The 19,085-nt window shown below is 37.2% G+C and overlaps 1 protein-coding gene across 9 annotated transcripts in view; it reads right to left on the bottom strand.

Moving 5' to 3' along the window:
• SYNE1 (spectrin repeat containing nuclear envelope protein 1) overlaps positions 1-19,085 on the bottom strand; it is a 404,650-nt gene that overhangs the window by 243,333 nt on the left and 142,232 nt on the right. For all 9 annotated transcript variants that reach the window (XM_053668739.1, XM_053668745.1, XM_053668738.1 and 6 more), the window contains 11 exons: positions 18,778-18,936; positions 18,366-18,574; positions 17,636-17,744; positions 15,721-15,885; positions 13,483-13,650; positions 11,827-11,997; positions 10,730-10,870; positions 6,660-6,820; positions 4,275-4,425; positions 780-1,007; positions 285-383 (listed from right to left, as the gene is read on the bottom strand). In XM_053668739.1, coding sequence (XP_053524714.1) covers positions 285-383; positions 780-1,007; positions 4,275-4,425; positions 6,660-6,820; positions 10,730-10,870; positions 11,827-11,997; positions 13,483-13,650; positions 15,721-15,885; positions 17,636-17,744; positions 18,366-18,574; positions 18,778-18,936 — 1,761 coding nt within the window. The remainder of the gene's footprint in view (positions 1-284; positions 384-779; positions 1,008-4,274; positions 4,426-6,659; positions 6,821-10,729; positions 10,871-11,826; positions 11,998-13,482; positions 13,651-15,720; positions 15,886-17,635; positions 17,745-18,365; positions 18,575-18,777; positions 18,937-19,085) is intronic.

Below are 19,085 nucleotides of genomic sequence, written 5' to 3'. Positions count from 1 at the left end.
TAGGATTTATTGAAGTTATAATATGAAAAAGTTGCATGTTCTAATTGAGAGAAATAGATTTTAAATAAATACTTTTTTAAACATACATTTATAATGAAAACTTACTTGTATGCTTACATTTCTTGTGGCAAATGAAGTAAATATGCTTCATTTATATCATTCTTCATGTAACATATACATTACTTTCATTTTAACTCTCACAAAATATTTATTGTTTCCTTTTCAAGAAGAAACGATGGAATTTCTGAGCTGACAAATAAGCAGCAGTTGAAGCACACTCTTACCACGTGCTCTTGGAGAGCTTTGTATGATTCTGCAGCTGAAGCACATGTTTTCACTGGGTCAGCAAGTTTTTCTTCAAATTCAGACACAGACTGCTGGATCTAAAATATTGGTAAAACATGGAAATAATGGCGGGAAGAACACACATCCAGGCAGAAAAGGGTACTGAGGAGGCAGCATGCTTATGATTTCTGGAAAACTTCCAATGTGCTGATGAAATATATTGCTTTTAAAAATATGAAGTGAATGTGTTCTATTATTTTAAGGAAATATATGTATCTTAATGCCTATCTGATCACAATGTAGAAAGACATTTTTAGATTCCCTCAAAATAGGTACCATATAAATAGTTATAAACTTAAGCATCATTGACAACTTGGGAAATGATTGGCAAATTGTGTCGTTTCCTTATTCCACTATGTCTAGACTACGTGTTACATTTCACGATAAATGCAATGTGAAATAGGTAACGCCAGCATGCGGGGACCAATTCTTACCTTTCTAAGATTCTCTTCAAACTTTTGCTGCTGAGATAAATGTCCCAGGATAATTCCTTCCAGACTCTGGGCATGCTCTCGAAGTTCTTCCCAGTATCTTCTTATTTGTGTCAACTTGGCTTTGATTCGAGCTGATTCTCCAGCAGTAATAAACTGAGCAAAAGACTGAGCTGCTTCTTCCAGTTCCGTAACGCTGCTGATCTTACTTTCTATTTCCTGAATTGTGACCTAGTATTTAAAATGAGAAAAAAAGACAAGGTAGGCTGAGCAAGCTTGCCTTCCTGAAATGGCATAGATATTGCAGAGACAGAAAACTGACATTTCAATGTATTTGGGTGAACAACACCATGTGTTTCCTGACCTCGTTTTTGGGCGCCAGATATGCAGTCAGTGTCTAAAACAGGCATTGGTGGTTGTACTCGCTGGATAGAGAATACAGAGAAAGACCTATTCCTGCTTGGAGTGACGTAAGCAGGGAGACATCCTCGAAATTCTCACGGTGTCTTTGGAGGTACCTAGAATTCCCTGCTTACCCTGTGAGTCAAACATTTCAACCAGCTGACCTGGGGAAGAGTGTTCCAATAACACCCAGGAATGCTAATATTGACATTTAAATTTACTAAAATGTCATTGAGTATTTAATATTTTACCAAATGACATGCTTATCTGATTCCCCTCCTACCTAAGCTCGGTCTTTTCACATGTATCACCCATTCTTTGTGCCAGTGTACTCCAAATTTGGAATCCATTAAGATCCCCTGGTCCCCATCCTCAGTGACTCGGGCTCGGTAGGTCTCATGTGGGGCCAAGTCTGCAATGCTAACAGCTTCTCAGAAGTCACCTCTGCTGCCGATCCTGGGTCCCACTCCGTCCACTGCTGTATTCATTAGCTGTGGTCTCTACAGTAAACAGTTTACTGGCTACAGTTTCCATTGGGGGCAGTTAATGTATTAGCCAACGTGTGAAAAGTGCTGAAGGCCACTAACGATGTCTATGCATATGTGAGTGGGAGTGTGTATCTGTCTCTTATAACCACACAGGCTTTTTTGTGTATGAGAAAATAAGGATTATTTTCTGAGAAAAACAGCCAAATTTTCCTATCAGGATAAAGCCAAGAATTCAGACAAATCTGTTTTAAATAATATAGATAGAAAATGCTGCTACCCTAGAAAAAAATGAAAGTGACACTGTCTAGAGAAGGCAATCAGAAATAACCCACAGGAGATCAGCGCCAGGGCGTCACTTACTTTGTTTCTCACACGCGTGACTACTGTAGCACATTTCACGGATACTCGTTGTGTGAGCATTAATACAAGCGTCCTCTGTTTTGTGGGGGTTTTAAATAATATTTTTTAGAAAAATTTCTCATAAATTTAACAAAAATATATTTTCTCCTTTGGGCCAGTAATTGTTGTAGGTGCTTGTAACACCTCAATGAAACAATTTTAGTTAACATCGAAGCTGTTAGTTCTTAGTGTGGTCCATGACAACAAATTAATAAGTGCAAACTATGTAATCGTATTGTTGGACTGTGGCAACAATTTTTCTAATTTAAGATGAGAAGATGGAAGATGAATTTAGTATATATTCTTATCACCAATTAGGAAAAAATTACCAATTAGGAATAAGAAATCAGTCAATTTAGAATAGTGTGTAATGGAGAACAAAAAATGGGTTATAGATAAATATCTTCACAACGGTGCTGATGTTATGAATTAGTTTTACCCTAAGGTCATTTTAAATTTAAAGCATTATCACAAGTATTACCGTATTTTTTAATATTTTCTGTTATTTAATTCTGTATGAAAATAGAACGTAAAACCTATTAGCCCAGATTCCACAGTAAAGAGTGTTCCACTCTGTCTTTACTTATTTCTAACAAATATGTATTTCTTGCTCTTCATATTCATTGACTACATTTTTAGACAGTTTTCAAAATGCCATTTTGAAATATTAAAATAGATTTCTAGTCTGATGGCCTAAAAATCCACAATTGAAAGTTCATATATTTAAAAATGAAATATGTAATTGTTTGGTTTCCCGAAGAGCAACGATGCAATGAGATTTGATAACTGATGGTTCAGTTAGTTAACTGGTGTTTCAGAAGTCCTGAAATTAAGAGTAAATGATAGTGAAACAAACTAATAGGGAGCATAAACAAATGAAGAAGGGAATATAAAAATATTTGAAAGAAAGATTTTGAAACAAAACCAAGTGTGCTATTCTTTATTTTCTTAGAATTTAGTGAAAGTGATTAAGTGACAACTTTTCAAAATAAATTAAAAGACGGAACATATTCCACGAATGTTCGTGATGGCTTGACCTTTGTTTTCCCTAGTGAAGTACACATGACATGAGCAGACTGTGCACACCAGGCTCCACGCAGCCTTGGTTGCAAAAGGTGTGTGATAAACCAGGACAACCAGCAGAGCACGCAATCCAGGCGGAACCGTACGGCACCCTCCCACCATGCACATGGCAATGACTTGCTCTGAGTCATAATGTGAAATGTTGCTTCACCTTGGTATTGATTTTACTATGTTTAATGGAATGAAAAGGCAGGGGCTTTTCCCATTCCAATACAATGAGCTGAGATTTTTAAAAAGCAGCTGAATTTTTAAAATGTGAGGTGTAAAATTATATATATATATATATATATATATATATATATATAAAGAAGTGAGCATAGAACTCATTTTTCTTACCCCATTTTTTTTCTTAAACTATTTGAATGAAGTGAATGGTGGTGGTCTACGCACATCTCGTTATTTTGGAGCTGAGGGTCACACCATCTTAGTCTATGGCCTGACGGTCATCAGAAATAAAAGAATTGGAGCAAGGGGGTGTGATTGCTTTGCCTAAAGAATTTAATTTCTCCTCCTTATGGTTTGTGAGGGTAAACACCACTAATACTTGAACTAGGCATTTGGAATAATTCTGTACAGTTGCAGATGATGAATACACTTCAGGTTGTAGAAATGAATCAACAGAGAACCCCAATGGGATTAATTCAAAGTCAAGGAAAAGAATAAGGTAACCATAAAAGCATTTTAATAATATTGCACACAATATTGACTTTGAATGCTTAAGTCAGACGATATTAATACATAATTTCATCTATAAACAGTTGCCCAGCATCAATTAAGACCTCTTAGCTCAGCAATTTGTGTGAATTTAATTTGAATTGCGTCACATGGTAATGAAAGATTTGTTCTATGGCCAAATAGCATTTGATGAAATGTAAGAATAAAGTATTTTTTTAGTATTTTCTTTTCTTTATTGATTTTTTTTAATAATTTGAGAGAGAGAGAGAGAAACATTGATTTCTTGCTCCACATATTTGTGCATTCATTGGTTGTATGTGCCCCAACAGAACCAGCAACCTTAGCATATTGGGGCAATGCTCTAATCAACTGTGCTACCTGACCAGGGCAGAAAGGAGCTTTTAAAAGCGAGGCATGGATTACAATTGCAATGAATGTGTGAGCAGGTCACCTTAATTTGGTTGATTTGCATGTCCATGGCAGATGACGAAGATTCCAAGGCTTTGAGTTCTTTTTCTTTCTCAGTTATCCAGATGGACAGGGTCTCAAAATTATTGCCAAAATGATCCCACTTGCTTTTCACCATTTCCATGGTTTTAATACTAAAATTAACCAAATTAAGTAAATAAAATACAGTATTTTAATAAAGAACAACAATACATTTTCCTTTAAGTCACCAGGCGAAAAGATAGCTAAGACATTTGTGATGATGTCAAAGTTTAAACTATCAGAATGGGGCAGGGGGAACACACACATTTGATCAGATGAGTTTGTCAGTTCTCGTCTTCCTATCTCCTCTGAGAATGAGCATTTAACAAGATAGCATCTACATTGTGTTGTGAACAGAACTGTGCTTTGAACAAAACATTGCTGGGTCCAAAGGAGGTGGAGTCCAGGGTTAGTCTAGTTCAACTGTAAGTGGCTAGTAGTTGCCAGGACCCCTTTGTATAAACTGCCCACATGCACTTTAATGCACACTGGTTTTCAGCAGCCTTACTGTTATGGTCCTCTTACTCCTAGAGGAGACACACTGCAGGGATGCTTTCTGCCCAGAGATCTTTATAAAATGCATCTTTATGAATTAAGATAGAGCTTGTAACTTGAATTCCATGCTAGCAAACAGGACCTGCTCTATCATTAGAGCTAAGCCCATTGTCTATAATTGATAATCTATAATTTCAGCTGTTCTTAGATGTCTCTAGTGTCTTGATTCCAAAATACTTTTATAAATCCCTGTACATGAGCACCCCAATTGCTTTTAGAGAGTTTGGGCTTTATTTGTAAGAAATCTAGTGAACGAAAATTTAACTATAGATTTCCAGTTCGTATTGGCTCTGTATATATTACCGCATGATTATGGCTTTCCATTTAGAAAAAGAGTAAGAAACTTATAGTCTATCATTGTACTAAATCTTTTGCTTAAAAAAAAGTGAATTTTTCCATTTACCAAAAGGCACTTGAAAACATCAAGAGAAATACAATGGCAGAAAAATTGATTGTCAAATTAATTAATATTGCAGTCTCAAATGTATGTTCTGGACATGCCTAATGCTCTCATCAGTACAGGTAATGCAAGTTATGCCATATTGCAAGTTTCTCAATAAAATATGCAATATTTCTCAATAAAGATGCAAGTGCATGTTCCTCATAAAAGTAGCTTCCTTTTGAATAAACTCTAAGTTTTACTATTTCTATACCTTGATGAATAATACTGAATATTTCAATTCTCAAAGTTTAGAGTCATAATTTCCTTTAAATAAATTATTTAACAAACTTTAAAGTTTAGACAATGTATCATCTTAATTTCAAGGTGTTAAAAATATTGGAAACAGATTTTGAATTTCAAAATCAATCTTAAAAATTATGTTCTATACCTTAAGAATGTATTAGTGATTTGCCACTAAATAACCTTTCAAATAGAAATATTCAGTCATGTTATTTTGAGGAACCTTGGCCATATTCTCAGATGTTTATTCCCTTTAATTTTTTATGTATATTCTGTGCATAACAAGCAACTACAGGTCAGTGATTTTCAATTCATTTGCTGTAAGAACTTTTAAAACATGCAGTACCTATTTTTCCCTTAGATTGTTCAATTAAAAAATGACAACAGCCAACACAACAATAGCCATCCATGTGAATGAATCAAAACTATACCTATATTTTGTCAGATTGGCAAAAAATATATACTTTGGTGTGCTGAGAATTTTAGTGATTAGTAATGTGTACCACGAGATGAAAAGGTTGAAAATCTCTGCCGTAGGCCAAACTATTCTCGTTTTCTTTTTTAGGGAAACATATATCCAATATTTACAAATCAAATAGATTTTTGAAGTCAATTTTTGGAAATAGAATATTTCTCAGTGGAATTTGAATATTGAGGCACTGTTAATAAGCTTTGTTAGCTTGGAGATGAAGACATTTGGATTCTATCCCATGTATCTGAGTTCAGAATCTATACAATTCTCTTCTTTCTTCTAACTGGCAACAACAGCAAAATACAGTAAGAAATTTTTTTTCAATATTCACTCTTTTTTGAGATTCCCTCTCTAATGTATGAAGGCCACAAAATTCAACAGATATGGCTTTTTCACAAACAGAATCAGTTTATGATGCAAAAACCACATCCCTTATATTTTTCTGCTCTGTTATGGTATAAAGGTTGGCTTCTGGGTTGGTGGCATTCATCTTTTGAATTCTGAGTTGTTTCCTCAAAACATGCTGAACTACACAGACACTTTGAGATTTTAAGAGAATGTTTCGAATACAATACGCAGGAAAGACTGTATGAAACTGTATCTCAGAGAAGAAAGCTTAGGACTCGTCAAGCACATACTCTTCTTCAAGTGTGTCTTCTAACTTTTGGACTTGCTCTTTGATGGACTTGGCCTGCTGTTGAAGCAGCTGCTTATTCTTGGGCCCAAGCGGTATCTCCGAAGCCTCCTTCACAAGATTCTCAGCCTGAACTGCAATACCTTCAGTTCGTTTAGAAAACTCCTAGAAAAATAGATTATAATTGTTAGGAAGGCACCTCCCATTGAACTCTACCCTCAGATATATCACATATACGTACTGCAGAGTTTCCCACAAGCCAGATGGATGGGTAGGTTCATACCTGTATGAACATTAGCTCATGAATGCACTGAGCAGTAAAATCAATGTATTTTCTTCATGGACAGAATAGACTTGTCTACATTATTTTCATTGTATGTACACAAGTGGATACAGGCCTTCCTAGTTATCCAACCAATTCTCATACAAATGTTTTTCATTGTTTCCTGGGTTGAGTTTATTGTTTAAAATTCTGAGCTTCATTATAATAATTGACTTATCCACATTAATATGTTAGTGTATTATAGGCCAGTTCAGATGATGATCAATAGTGATTGATTTTTTTCAGTCATAAAGATAATAAGTTTCTAGGGCAATACATATAAATTTTTGTTTATGTAACCGAAGAATATCTGAGTCAACCCAGAGTATCACTGTTATTTACTCTAAAGAAATATTTTGTTAACTAATTCTTTGAAAAGAGATATAATCTGATTTTAATGTTGTTCAACATATTTACCATATAGCCCTATACTACATGACGGACAGAAGGTAAATTTTCATACTAGTCAAACCTAGACTAGAAACTTGGATTTGAAAATTACTAGGTTTTGGCTTTTATGAATTACTCTTCAGGCTCTGGCTCTTTAATATAAAACAGTGATGCTTTTCTTGTAAGGTCATTGTTAGCATTTAATTAGCAACTTCATTTTTAACTGCCTAGCATACTGGCAAAGTGCCGATCATAATTTTTTTATGTCTCTCATGTAAAATTGAGGACAAAATAGTTTATAAGTTCACACAGTGATTTTCAGTAAGAGCGAACTACCTTAATTTGAAATGAATATATTTGAGGCACTAATAAATTTTAGCTGTTATCTGAATTTTGTCAGGTAAATATATTGACTAATGAATTAAAAAATGTAAACCAAGAGGTAATTTTGAGTGAAAAAGATTAACTAGTGTTTCATTTCTTCTCATGTAAGAAAATCTCACAGGAGGTTTAAATTTTGATCACAAAAAGCTCTCTAATAGGTGGGTAATGTAGAAATACAATGTAAATAATTTTTTAAAGTCAACTTCTAATAGCCATCTTTGTCCATAGAGCATCTCCCAGAATTGTTACATAATACCATGTAAGATAGAGTTACTAAATAATCTATTATAACTTCATGTTTGAAAAACTCCATGTCCTCATAGAAATATCAACATTATTTCAGAGAAGTACCCTGTAGTCAAAGAGAATAAAAATGAGTAACTACAGCTTTCTTACGGTAGAGGGATTTATAATATTCAAAAATATGGTAACAATATTTGCTCATGTCACAACTTTATAATCTGAGTTTATGAATGCCCACTATTGCTATATGTGAGCTTACAGTCACTGTAGATTCAATTATGAACTCCAAGGTCTAGACCTTTGGAGTTCATTTTTGTAAACTCACATATAGCAATAGTGGGTGGTCATAAACTCAGATTATAAAGTTGTGACATTGGGAAATACTATTATCATATTTTTGGATACTGTAAATCTCTCTACCATAAGGAAGCTGCACTTACTCATTTTTATTCTCTTATCTTTGGAGTTCATGATGTTTCAGAATCCCATGAATGGAATCAGAAATATAAAATAGTAATTTTTCCCTTAGTGTTTCCCAGAACCAAGGAGAAACTGTGGAGAAAGTAGAGCTACGTTTGAACTTGTTTACATAAAATTACTAAGAGCCTTGTGCAAGCTATGAATGGGGCAAGCACAACGTAAAGGAATCCAAAGAACAGAATGGTGTTGGCAAAGACCAGTTTAAACAAAAGCAGAATAACATTGTACGGTTTCTGTCTACATCCTAAAAAGACGACGTGTGTGGCGGCAGGAGGCAGCAGGAAACACTGGACTCTGGCATCGGATAGGCCTGGAGTCAAACAGGCTCTGTCCTTGGCTAGCTGTGTGACCTTAAGACACGTAACTCTCTGAATGCTCCTTAAGTCATCAGCAAAGCCTTGTTGTGAAGATTAAACATGATGTTGCCATGAACACCCGCCCACGTACTGGCAGGCAGAAAGCGAAGTTCCTCAGCACAACCCCTCCAGGGCTACAACTGGGATAGAGGCTGTGTTAACAATGACAAGTGAGCAGAGAAATACAGAACAATTATTCTAGCTTACAAGTGCCTGGGCAGCAGCATCCTTTTCAAATGAAAGTAGAATACAGTAGCTAAGAGTCTGGGCTCTGGACTCAGACCTCTTGGGTTTGAATCCCAAACTCACCAGTGAGTAATCCTAAAATCTGAGATGAATGCATTAATAGCTATGCCCTTACATTTCCTCCTTTATACAATGGGATTAACACTGGTACCTATTTTTTTAGAATTATTTGGGTGAAATTAAAGATGATGATAAACATCAAATGATTAGACCAGCATGTAGTATATATTCGATTAGTGTTAGCAGATATTATTAAATCAATCCCAAAGTACGCAAGATCATTGGTTAAGGAAAGTTTTAATGGTAATAATAAAAGGTTACATTTGCTGCATTAGTAGCTGATAAACTGATTCAAAAGAATTAAAGCCACAGGGTGTCAGAAACCCTGTCTGGAACCCGGGTGGAACCCCAATAACTATAGTTGTATTTATTTTATAAAAGTCCGGTGTATTTAATATATAAAATAATTAAAATAAAAATAACGTTCTACTTAAATGGCTGGTGAAAATCATACAGAATCAAAAGATTAAGTAGCCTTATACACTTTCAATTCTTCAGTTAATAATAAGAGATGCAATAAAAAAAATAGAGGATGAAATGCTGAAAAGCCTTTCACTGGTAAGAAAACAAAAGTGGAAGGATGTATTTCCTAAAGGCTTTGAAAGGATAGATAAAAGAGTTTTCTTTCTTACGCATTGGCTGACACATTTTAATACTAATTCAGTCTTCCTATAAACCCCAAACACAAAAACAGGAACCAAAATAACCGGTACACGTCTCCAAATGCTGTGTACGAATCTATTGGTCTGCTCTAAATGTCCACGGCCCTTAGTGCACAGGCCGGAGCTCTCCGTGGATGACAGCTACACAGTCCCTCTTGGATGTGCCCCTGGGACCTCACACTCTTTGTTTTGAAAACAGGGTCGGCCACCTTTCCCCACCACAGCTGATCCTTCGGGTCCCACCTCGCTCCCATTGCCTCTGGAGACTCAGAACCCTAGGTATCGTCTTCTTTTTCTTCACTCTCCATCTCTTGCATCTGTCCCCACTGCCGTCCCCTTCACCCTCATTCACATCAACATCAACGCAAACATGCACATCTTTCTAATTGGATCCCACGGCTCCAGTCTTTCACCCTTTCAACGTCCTACACCTGCTTGAAAACTCACCTCCCTGAAGTACAGCTCGGATCCCACGACTCTCTTTCTTCAAACCCGTAAGTGCTCCAGGCTGCCTTTACAACCGGACTTCACTTTTCTGATTTACAACCTGGAATCCCATGTCTAACACTTTTATACTTTATGTCATTTCTCATCTATCATTGTCTGCCCCAAATTCTGTTTTCCTGTCTTTATCTGCCCTTCCGTATTAAGGTAAAAGTATCACTGTTTTCAGAAAAAAAATTTGTAATGCATTCGTCTATTAGTGAACTCCTTTCCATTTTAATGAAAACTTTCAGTTCTTGATGTTTAAATCTTGTTTATGTTTTCATTTCCCAGAGAAACTTGACCAGTGTACTCATGAGTGGATGATCAAGAAACAGTAAGTATTGATTAAATGTGTAATCATAATAACTAATAATAACAGGGAAGGGAAACACAGTGTTTCCTCTGAATGAGCACCAAGGGACTCTGCGTCTCGCTGATGATATACCTTTGTCTGTTCCAATTCTGAAGACAAACTTTCCAAGCTGCTAAAACTCAGGAAGCGCTCGTGGTTGGAACCTGTTTGAAAAAGGTATCTGACCACTGTCTCCTTGTTGGTTTCAAATCGCTCCCATTTTCTTAATGTGACCTAAATTAAAAAAAAACACATAAACACCATATAATATTAGGAATTAATTAAACTATGTCACAAGATAGCGTTTAAATTCCCATTCTTTGTCAGGATGTCAACTGCTAGTTAAGCCTAGTAGTTCAATGATTACACTGAATAAGGACAATCCTAAGGGCTTCTACACAAATTTCCCCTTCCAGTCTCAGTTCATCTACAAAAAGAATCAGTGTGAACTAGGACTCTAAGTTTTCTACCAGCTTTAACATCCTATGAATCCAAGGAGAGTACTTTAAATATAGATAAGGAACAAAGGAAAAGAAAACTCCCATATTATATCAAAAAGAAAAGAAAGAAGGAGGCAAGAAAGGAAGAAAGGAAGGAAATAAGCAAGCAAATAAGGGAAGAAGGAAAAATAAGGAAGGGACAGAGAAAGGAAAGGAAAAGGAAGGAGAGGGAGGAAAGGGAAGGGAGGGGAGGGGAGGGGAGGGGAGGGGAGGGGAGGGGAGGGAGGGGAGGGGAGGGGAGGGGAGGGGAGGGGAGGGGAGGGGAGGGGAGGGGAGGGGAGGGGAAGGGAAATAGAAGAGAGAGAAGAGAGGGGAGTGGGCAGCAAGCAGGGGGCAAAATTCAAAAATATTATTTCAGGTAATGTGTCAGGATCACAACGAAGCCTAACAGCATGGCTGCTGGACTGGGAAACATGAAAAAATTCATTGTCAATTTCTAGATTTAGGCTAGTGTGAATTATTGATTGATTACTGATGTGTCTTGGAGTCATGTCTTCAAACTCTTTCTTTTGGAAGCAGCACACTTGCAAAATGTGCTAATTGTATCCATCTCATAAGGCTGATGTGCTGCTTAAAAGAGATCACTCATGTGTTGGAGCATCATAGGAGGAAACAAATGTTTTCTCCCACAAGCGGGAGATACAACCTGTGCCTGGACGTTAACATGGCCCTGGACTTCCCGTCTCCCACCTGGATGCGGCGTTCCTGCTTCTCCCTGCTGCGCTCCAGGCCATCCAGGGTGCTCTCCAGCTTCTGCAGCTCCTCCTGGACCTGGCCGGGCAGCCCACCTTCTCCCTGCTGAGCCTGCGTCATCTGCTGCTGCACGTCCCTCTTCTTTGCAGAGATCCTCTTTGTCTTTTGCTGGAAGCATTTGTTCAACAGGTGGACCTACGTGTTACTCTCCGAGCAGGGCCATAGACACCCACGCTTTAGGAGAGGTGCAAAACGCACGACCTCACACAGTGTGGGCCACAACTGCCTTAAAGTTAACATGAACAGGAAACACTGGTGATGAGGACAGTGCATTAGTTCAAAATGGACAAGCAAGCAAAGAAGGCAGGACGTTAATGGGAATGATAAACAACACAAATAGTTGATGGGAATGATAAACAACATAATTAATTTGGTTTTGGTGTTTTAGCAATTTGTGCAATATTCCAGAAGGAATTTGGCAAAACTATTTACTTGACATGGTTCTCCTAAAATAATTTTCTCCTAAAAATAGTAATTTTTCTGCTTAAATATACAAAGTCCTTACTCCATTTAAAAAAATCATTTATGCTCTAAAAAGTGCAAATATTAAGAAATTGCATTCCTAGGCATATGCAGAATGATTAATCGGCTGAGCTATCTGGGGAAGGTTAAGTTTTAAAGTAAACTTTGTATTGAATTATGATGTACAAACAGAATGGTATGCAAATCTCAAGCATACAGTTGATGAATTTTCACAAATAAAGACACATATAACCAAATATTTGATCCAAGAAATGTGAAATTATAAAATATAAGGTAAGAATCTACAATCTCATATTTCTCTGACTTAAAGTAAATTGAAACCCAAACACAACTTTTATAAGAATTGAGAACAGTGTAGTATCAAGCATTAACTTTTGTTGTACTTATAGCCTTTTCACAATTACTAATTATCAGTGTATCTATAAAGCCCAGAAGCTGCTGTTTTATATATACCTTTAGTGCAACTCCCATTTTTATATATTATTATATTTATCATTAACTAGCATTTGCTATATACTAAGTTAGCTATAATTTTGTCATTAAAATATTTTATTTGAATTACACTTCTACTTATACTGAGTTTGACAAGTGAAGATGATCCAAATTGCTTGCTATCAATATATGAACCAGAATCTATTACTTCCAGTCCTAAGCCTATGTGAACACACTCTCTGAAAGGCCTGGCACTTCATGTAAGCTGCAATTTTCCAAACTAAAATGTATTAAAAGTTGTAAATTGAAAAGTGATATTTTAATATGATGAAAAAAGAATTTTGATCTCAAATATGAAGCAATTATCTCTATGCTTCCAGTCTCTGTAATGAAAAGGACAATTTGCAAGTTTTGTGAAGGTTTTCAAAGCTAACTCAACTTCCCCTTCCCGATATTTCTTGACCTTTTTTGGTACCGCCCAGTCACTCAGGCTGGAAATTTATCTTGCAGGATCTTTGAAACATTTAATATTTCACCATTCAGCTGGGCTCCTTCCAGCACACCCGCCCCCTTTCCCTTGCCCTCGCCCAATGGATATCCCTATCCCTCCCTCCAGTTCTGTCCGTCATCAACTAATCAACTCAGGCGTGAATGCGCCAGGGAGAGCGGCAATTCTACCTGGTGATGAAGAAGTAACTGCTGTGCTTCGAACAGGTTTTCTGTGTCCAAGATCTTCTCGGCTTCCTCCTGCACTTCTTTAGAACCAGAAATCAACTCTTCGAGGGAACTCTGGACTATTTCTTTGTACTGAACACAGTCCCCAAAATTGCTTAACATCTTTTCAACCTAGGTTTTCATGAAAAAAAAATCGTGAATCATATGCTCATGTAATCTTTAAAAATTTAAAGAATGTGTATAGAATCTTTCTCATCAACTTGAAATACATACACACATTCCTGATCTTTATTCCCTCATAAATTTTAAGGCTTTTTAATCATTATTCAACTGCATAGTCACTTATGAGAGTTGCAAGCTTCCTTTGATATGGTGCTGTACACCATATGCCAAACCTACTCCACATCAAAATCAAAGTGGAATAATAAATCTGTATGTATTGTATATATTGTCCCCTGGATCCCTTTAATTCTAATTACTAAAAAATCTAATTATTAAAAATCTAATTATGAAAAAAGTATGTTGCAAGAAAGTTACGTTTATTCTATTTAAAGTAAGGGGAAAATTTGCATCGAGGAAAAAGAACGAAAAGGATATTTGTTGAAAATGCACTTCCAATACAGTCTACATAAAACAGTGTAATTTCTAATTGTGTGGTTCTTTAGTGGACTCTTTTTCTTTTCCTTTTCTCTAATTTTCAGCTTTGTCTTTTGCCTAATTTCCACTTCCTCTGTGTTAGTATACCAGCCTCTTTTTATTTTCAAAGTCTACCCCTCTCCGTCATCACTGAACTAATCATTTTAACATTGTATCATCGTTTGTCTCCCACAGGAGTCGTCAGTGCCTCCTTCTCTTGTGCTTTTTTTTTTTTTTTTATCTGTGACCCTCTTCTGCTCTGACTTTGTCCCAGGTAACTTGGAGCGCGCTGCTCTCCAAACAAACAGAAAGAAAACCCTATGAAAACCACACAGCTCTCAGTCAATCACAGCTCTGGGGAAAGAGGTGATTTTCACTATATATTATTAATCTACAGCCTTTTTTGTTACACTAGACAATTGTAAACACTTTGTGTTCCATTAAATACTAAATAGATTAGTATCAAAGGAAGCCCTGAATGTGTCGAATTCATCTTTTTATATAAATATTGACATGACCGAATATTTATTTTCTCTGCTCCTTTTTCACTCTGTTTAAGTAACAAAAAGGGTATTAACATAAACTATATAGGATACAAATGAGTGTGCAAAGAATTCATGCCTGCACTCATTAGAGACAGATTGTTGCTACAGGTCCCATGAGAGTTTCTGAAAGATAAAGCAATCCAACGGCCTTGGTAAAATGTTGGGGTGAACAATAATTTCTAAATTTAAAGGCTGCCAAAGTGGTTGTGTGTCTATAATGGAATATAAGTTAATCTTTTGGCATGACTAAAACCATTTGATAGATCTTGGATCAAGGATTATCTGTGCATATATTTACTTTTTGTATTAGTATCCTTACTCTTATTCTTACCCTCTGGACCAAGGAAAAAATAGAGGGGAATAATACCAGAATTTCATTTAAAGTATGGTAGTGGCAACTATCTAAGCTTGGTTACCGCTATAAAAGATAGGTCATCTAAGGATCAAAATAGCTTATGTTCCAAATTTTAATTAATCCAATTGTTGTTTTCAACTTGTCAAAAATTCTGAAGAATAATGTATGTTACACATCAAAACTATCACATAAAACTAAATCACAAGCAGCTGAGAGTATCTTTGGTTTATGTAAATTCACTTATAGAGTCTTAGGTAGATCTACATGGATTAAAAATATAAAAGGTTAACTATCAAACTATTACATTAGGGACAGCTAGAGAGAATTCCAGATCTTCAGAATAAAGGAACTTTGTCGTCACTCAATTAGTTATTATTTCTTGCAAGTTTATTAATGATTTCAAGAAATACTGGTAGCTAGCTATTCAACTTTATACTCTTATATTATCTTCAAGGCACAAACCCACAAAGGAATGAATCTGATAAGCTTCGTAGTTCAGCTGTAGACCAATGTGAACTAACATATCCGGCAATGACAGAGACCATAATTCCAACATTCTACTCGTCTTTCCCATCAACATTCATAAATATCAACCATTCTATTGCAACTAAGATTTTGTTATAAACCTACTAGTCAAACTACAACCAAAAGAGAAAGGACCTTCCGATTCCCCCTCCCTGCACACCTGACTGTTCAGAGTCATACCTCTGACAACAAACTTCCGAGAGCCTTGAAGGAACTAGATAATCTGGCCAGCTCGTCTCCCTGCTTCTGGGCTTCTTTCTCAGAAGAAACTTCCATCAAATCTTTAAGCCTGGACTTCAGCCAGCTGAGAGTCTCGCCTTTTTGGGTGATGCTGTTTTTTATCTCCTGCCAAGGAAGAACACATTTAATGAACAAAACACAACTGTGAACATAGCTTCCCAGCAGGAATGGATTCAAATGAAGGAGGCAGGCCAGATAGAGGTGGGGAAACCAGACATTCCCTCACCAATGGAGTGCCTGCTTATCCTACTTCGCTCTGATCCTTCATAAAAGTCTACAACAGTGAGAAAGCAATGGTTCTCCAATGCCAATACTTTATGTGTAAAGTCAGTACTCTCTATACCAAAAAATCTCCTTCATACTCACATGGCTGGAAATTTACAGATTCCCTGGATCACAATGAAGACTCTTGGAAAAGTCCTGAAGAAGAATACATGATACCAACAGTGGGAATTATAAGTGTTTTTGTTACTTTACCTTCTGTGGGCTGGATAAAATGTGATATTTTTTGAAGAAAAGAAAAAAGAATCCTCTTTTAGTTAGCTAATTCTTTTATTAAACAGTTTACTCATTGAATATTATTACAGATGACCTAAAGATTTATTTTAGCTTTATTAACTCATATTTTATGCCTCATTTTTAGTTAGCTTTTAGAAGTCAATACCCCAGAGAGTAAGAGGCAAAAAGATCATAACTCATCCAGGAAGGGAAGGCGTGCTGGCCAAAACAATGCCAGAAAGTCTGTGGGGCTCCAGCCCTTGCAGGGCAGGGGACCCAGGGAGAGGTGACCCGGGTAGCCTCTCCTTCTACACCCACCCTGGGTAGCATGGGGGCAGAGTGGTCTCCAACCAAGCACATGTTTTGCTACAGAAGGTCTCACAGGGCAAACCAACCAGCCAGAAAACAGCTGGTTCCAGATCTGAGTTACTTCCTCATTCCACCATGAGAATTTTGTTTGTACTATGACAACTAGTAGCAAATACAGGGTGGGGCAGAAGTAGGCTCACAGTTGTGAGTACACAGAACAGAGTTCATAAGCTACTATGATAATCATGGCCTGCATGTCTTTTTCTGTACAAACGACTGCAAACCTGCTTTTGTCCCACCCTGTAGAGCTATCCTTCCGTTGGTCAAGCATGATGCTACCGAGCACCTCTCAACTTTAAGGGAATTATACTTTTAATATAAAAATGAAAGAGGATAAAAACAGAAAGAAAAAATATTCTCATTAACAAAAGCTATGAGACTTGAAGTGTTAGAAAAACTGAAAGATAGAAACTTCCACAACAGTACCCGTCTATAACACTACGAGCTGAGCTAAGAGAGAAAGGGTTGTGCATGCCATTCACAGAATGTGAACAGGTTTAGACCTGAGGCCTTGTCACAGCTGGGTTATCAGGCTGTCCCCAAGCTCACAGGGGGACATCCAATCCAGCTGAATGTGACATAGAAAGAATGCTTAGAGACCTTGCCCGAATCCTTCATTTTCCGTGACCTGGCTTTCGAGTAGCTAAAAATGTATTATGTTAAAAACCTACAGTGTTCTTTTTTTCTGTGACAGTTCTTAAATCGCTGCTGTGTTGGATACCCATGCACACAATTTTCCTCACAGGGTTTCCATTAGCTAAAGATGCATTAAAAGCACCACCGAGCATGACTGAATCTCAAAGCCAAAAATGATTCAAGGCAAGAAATTCCTATAGTTCTCACAATAACATGAGGAGACATTTTTAAGTTAATTTTTAGAAACTTGATTTTTTATAGAAAGTAAAAAAAAAAAAAGACATTAATCAGATTCCCTTTGTTTTTTATTAGTGGAAATTTTCCAGTAATAAAAAAACATCCCAGAACTTACCTCTACAACCTGCTTAACATCTTCATGGTTGGCAGCGTCGATGGCTCCATTCCTAATCCCCTTCAACTGTGTCTCCTTCGCAGAGATCCAAGATGAGAGCTCAGAAATTCTGAAATAACCCAGGAGTTACCTTACTAAAGGAAGAACATGTCAGGATGGTTGGAATACATTTTATATTTTGAATTCATTCATGGGAACTCAGCAAACTGATTAACACATTTTCTGGAAGCTCTTCCTTAAAGAAATCTGAAGCTCAGGGCAGGGGTGCCCCCTCTGTGCTCAGTCATTTTGGGGAGAGAAAAAGCAGAGCAGGCAGAGGTCCACTAAGAAAAAACATGTGCCTGTCCCAGGGCCTGGGCACCTGGGAGTAAGGATGGTACCCCTTGAGGTCTGGTCTCACATGTCCCCACCAGAATGAGATGTGACCCTAACGAGTCAGAAGTCCTCCTTTAGGGAGATGTGGTAATTCAAGAGAAAGAGGTGAAGCAATTCTTCCTCAAATAGATCATGTCTGAGTCATTTGGAAATAAAATGCTTCACTGTTTATGACTGAAATCCATTCTTTTTACTGAATGAAGCATTTCTACAGAAAAACATGGGCAACATCACTCAATCTGCTTTTCTTTATTGCACATGATGAAATGCATGTCGTTTCTTGCTTTGTAATAATCTCTGCATGAACAGAACTAAGAGAGACTACATCCTTGTCTAGAAGCAGTTCCCAGACTACCTGCCGGTGTAGTCCTTCCACTTGTCTGCGTCTTCCACCAGCCTCATGTAGGCACTGTCCACAGCTGCTCTCAGCTCCCTGAGAGTCACGTGACAGGCTTCAGGCGTGTTCCTTACTGGGTCCCGGACTGGGAGCTTCACGCACAGTTCTTCAATGAGCTGCAACCTTTTCTCACAGAGATGATGAGGACCTTTCTCACTGAAGAAAATCTAAAGAGCAATAAACAATTGTATAAGGATGATGAGAAGCCAGACAATTCTTTCATATTTTCATAGAAAAACCAAAGGAAGATTCCATTTTAGACTAGCAATGTAAAGTAATTAAGCTCTTTAGTGTTTCCAGACCCAAATCAAAGTATCTGTTATATCCTTTAAGTGACAACACAATGTGACTTTGCACGTGTGTGACGTACTCTGTGCTCTTTAATGATCTTCTCACTGCCTTCCTGGGGCACCAGCTTGGCTTCACGGTCCAGCTCAGCTCTGCATTCTTCTACACAAGCCAAGAATCTGTTCTTCTCCACGTTGATCTTCAGACGAAGCAAATGATATGGGACTTCTCCTTGAAGATCCTACATTCCACAGGCAGATTTGGAAACACATCATACCATTACTGGTGACGTATATTTCCCATCGAAGTGCCAAAACCATAGACTATTTCCTGGGGGGCCAGTTGGTGTCATCCTCTGTTTGCATCCAGCCTCCGAGTGCGGTGGGGAGG

Source organism: Artibeus jamaicensis, unplaced genomic scaffold (genome assembly GCF_021234435.1).
Source record: "Artibeus jamaicensis isolate MK-2021 breed Jamaican fruit bat unplaced genomic scaffold, CSHL_Jam_final contig_497, whole genome shotgun sequence".
Taxonomy (NCBI): Eukaryota; Metazoa; Chordata; class Mammalia; order Chiroptera; family Phyllostomidae; genus Artibeus; species Artibeus jamaicensis.
Note: the sequence above shows the minus strand (reverse complement) of the source record. Positions and strands in the feature narration are given on the sequence as shown.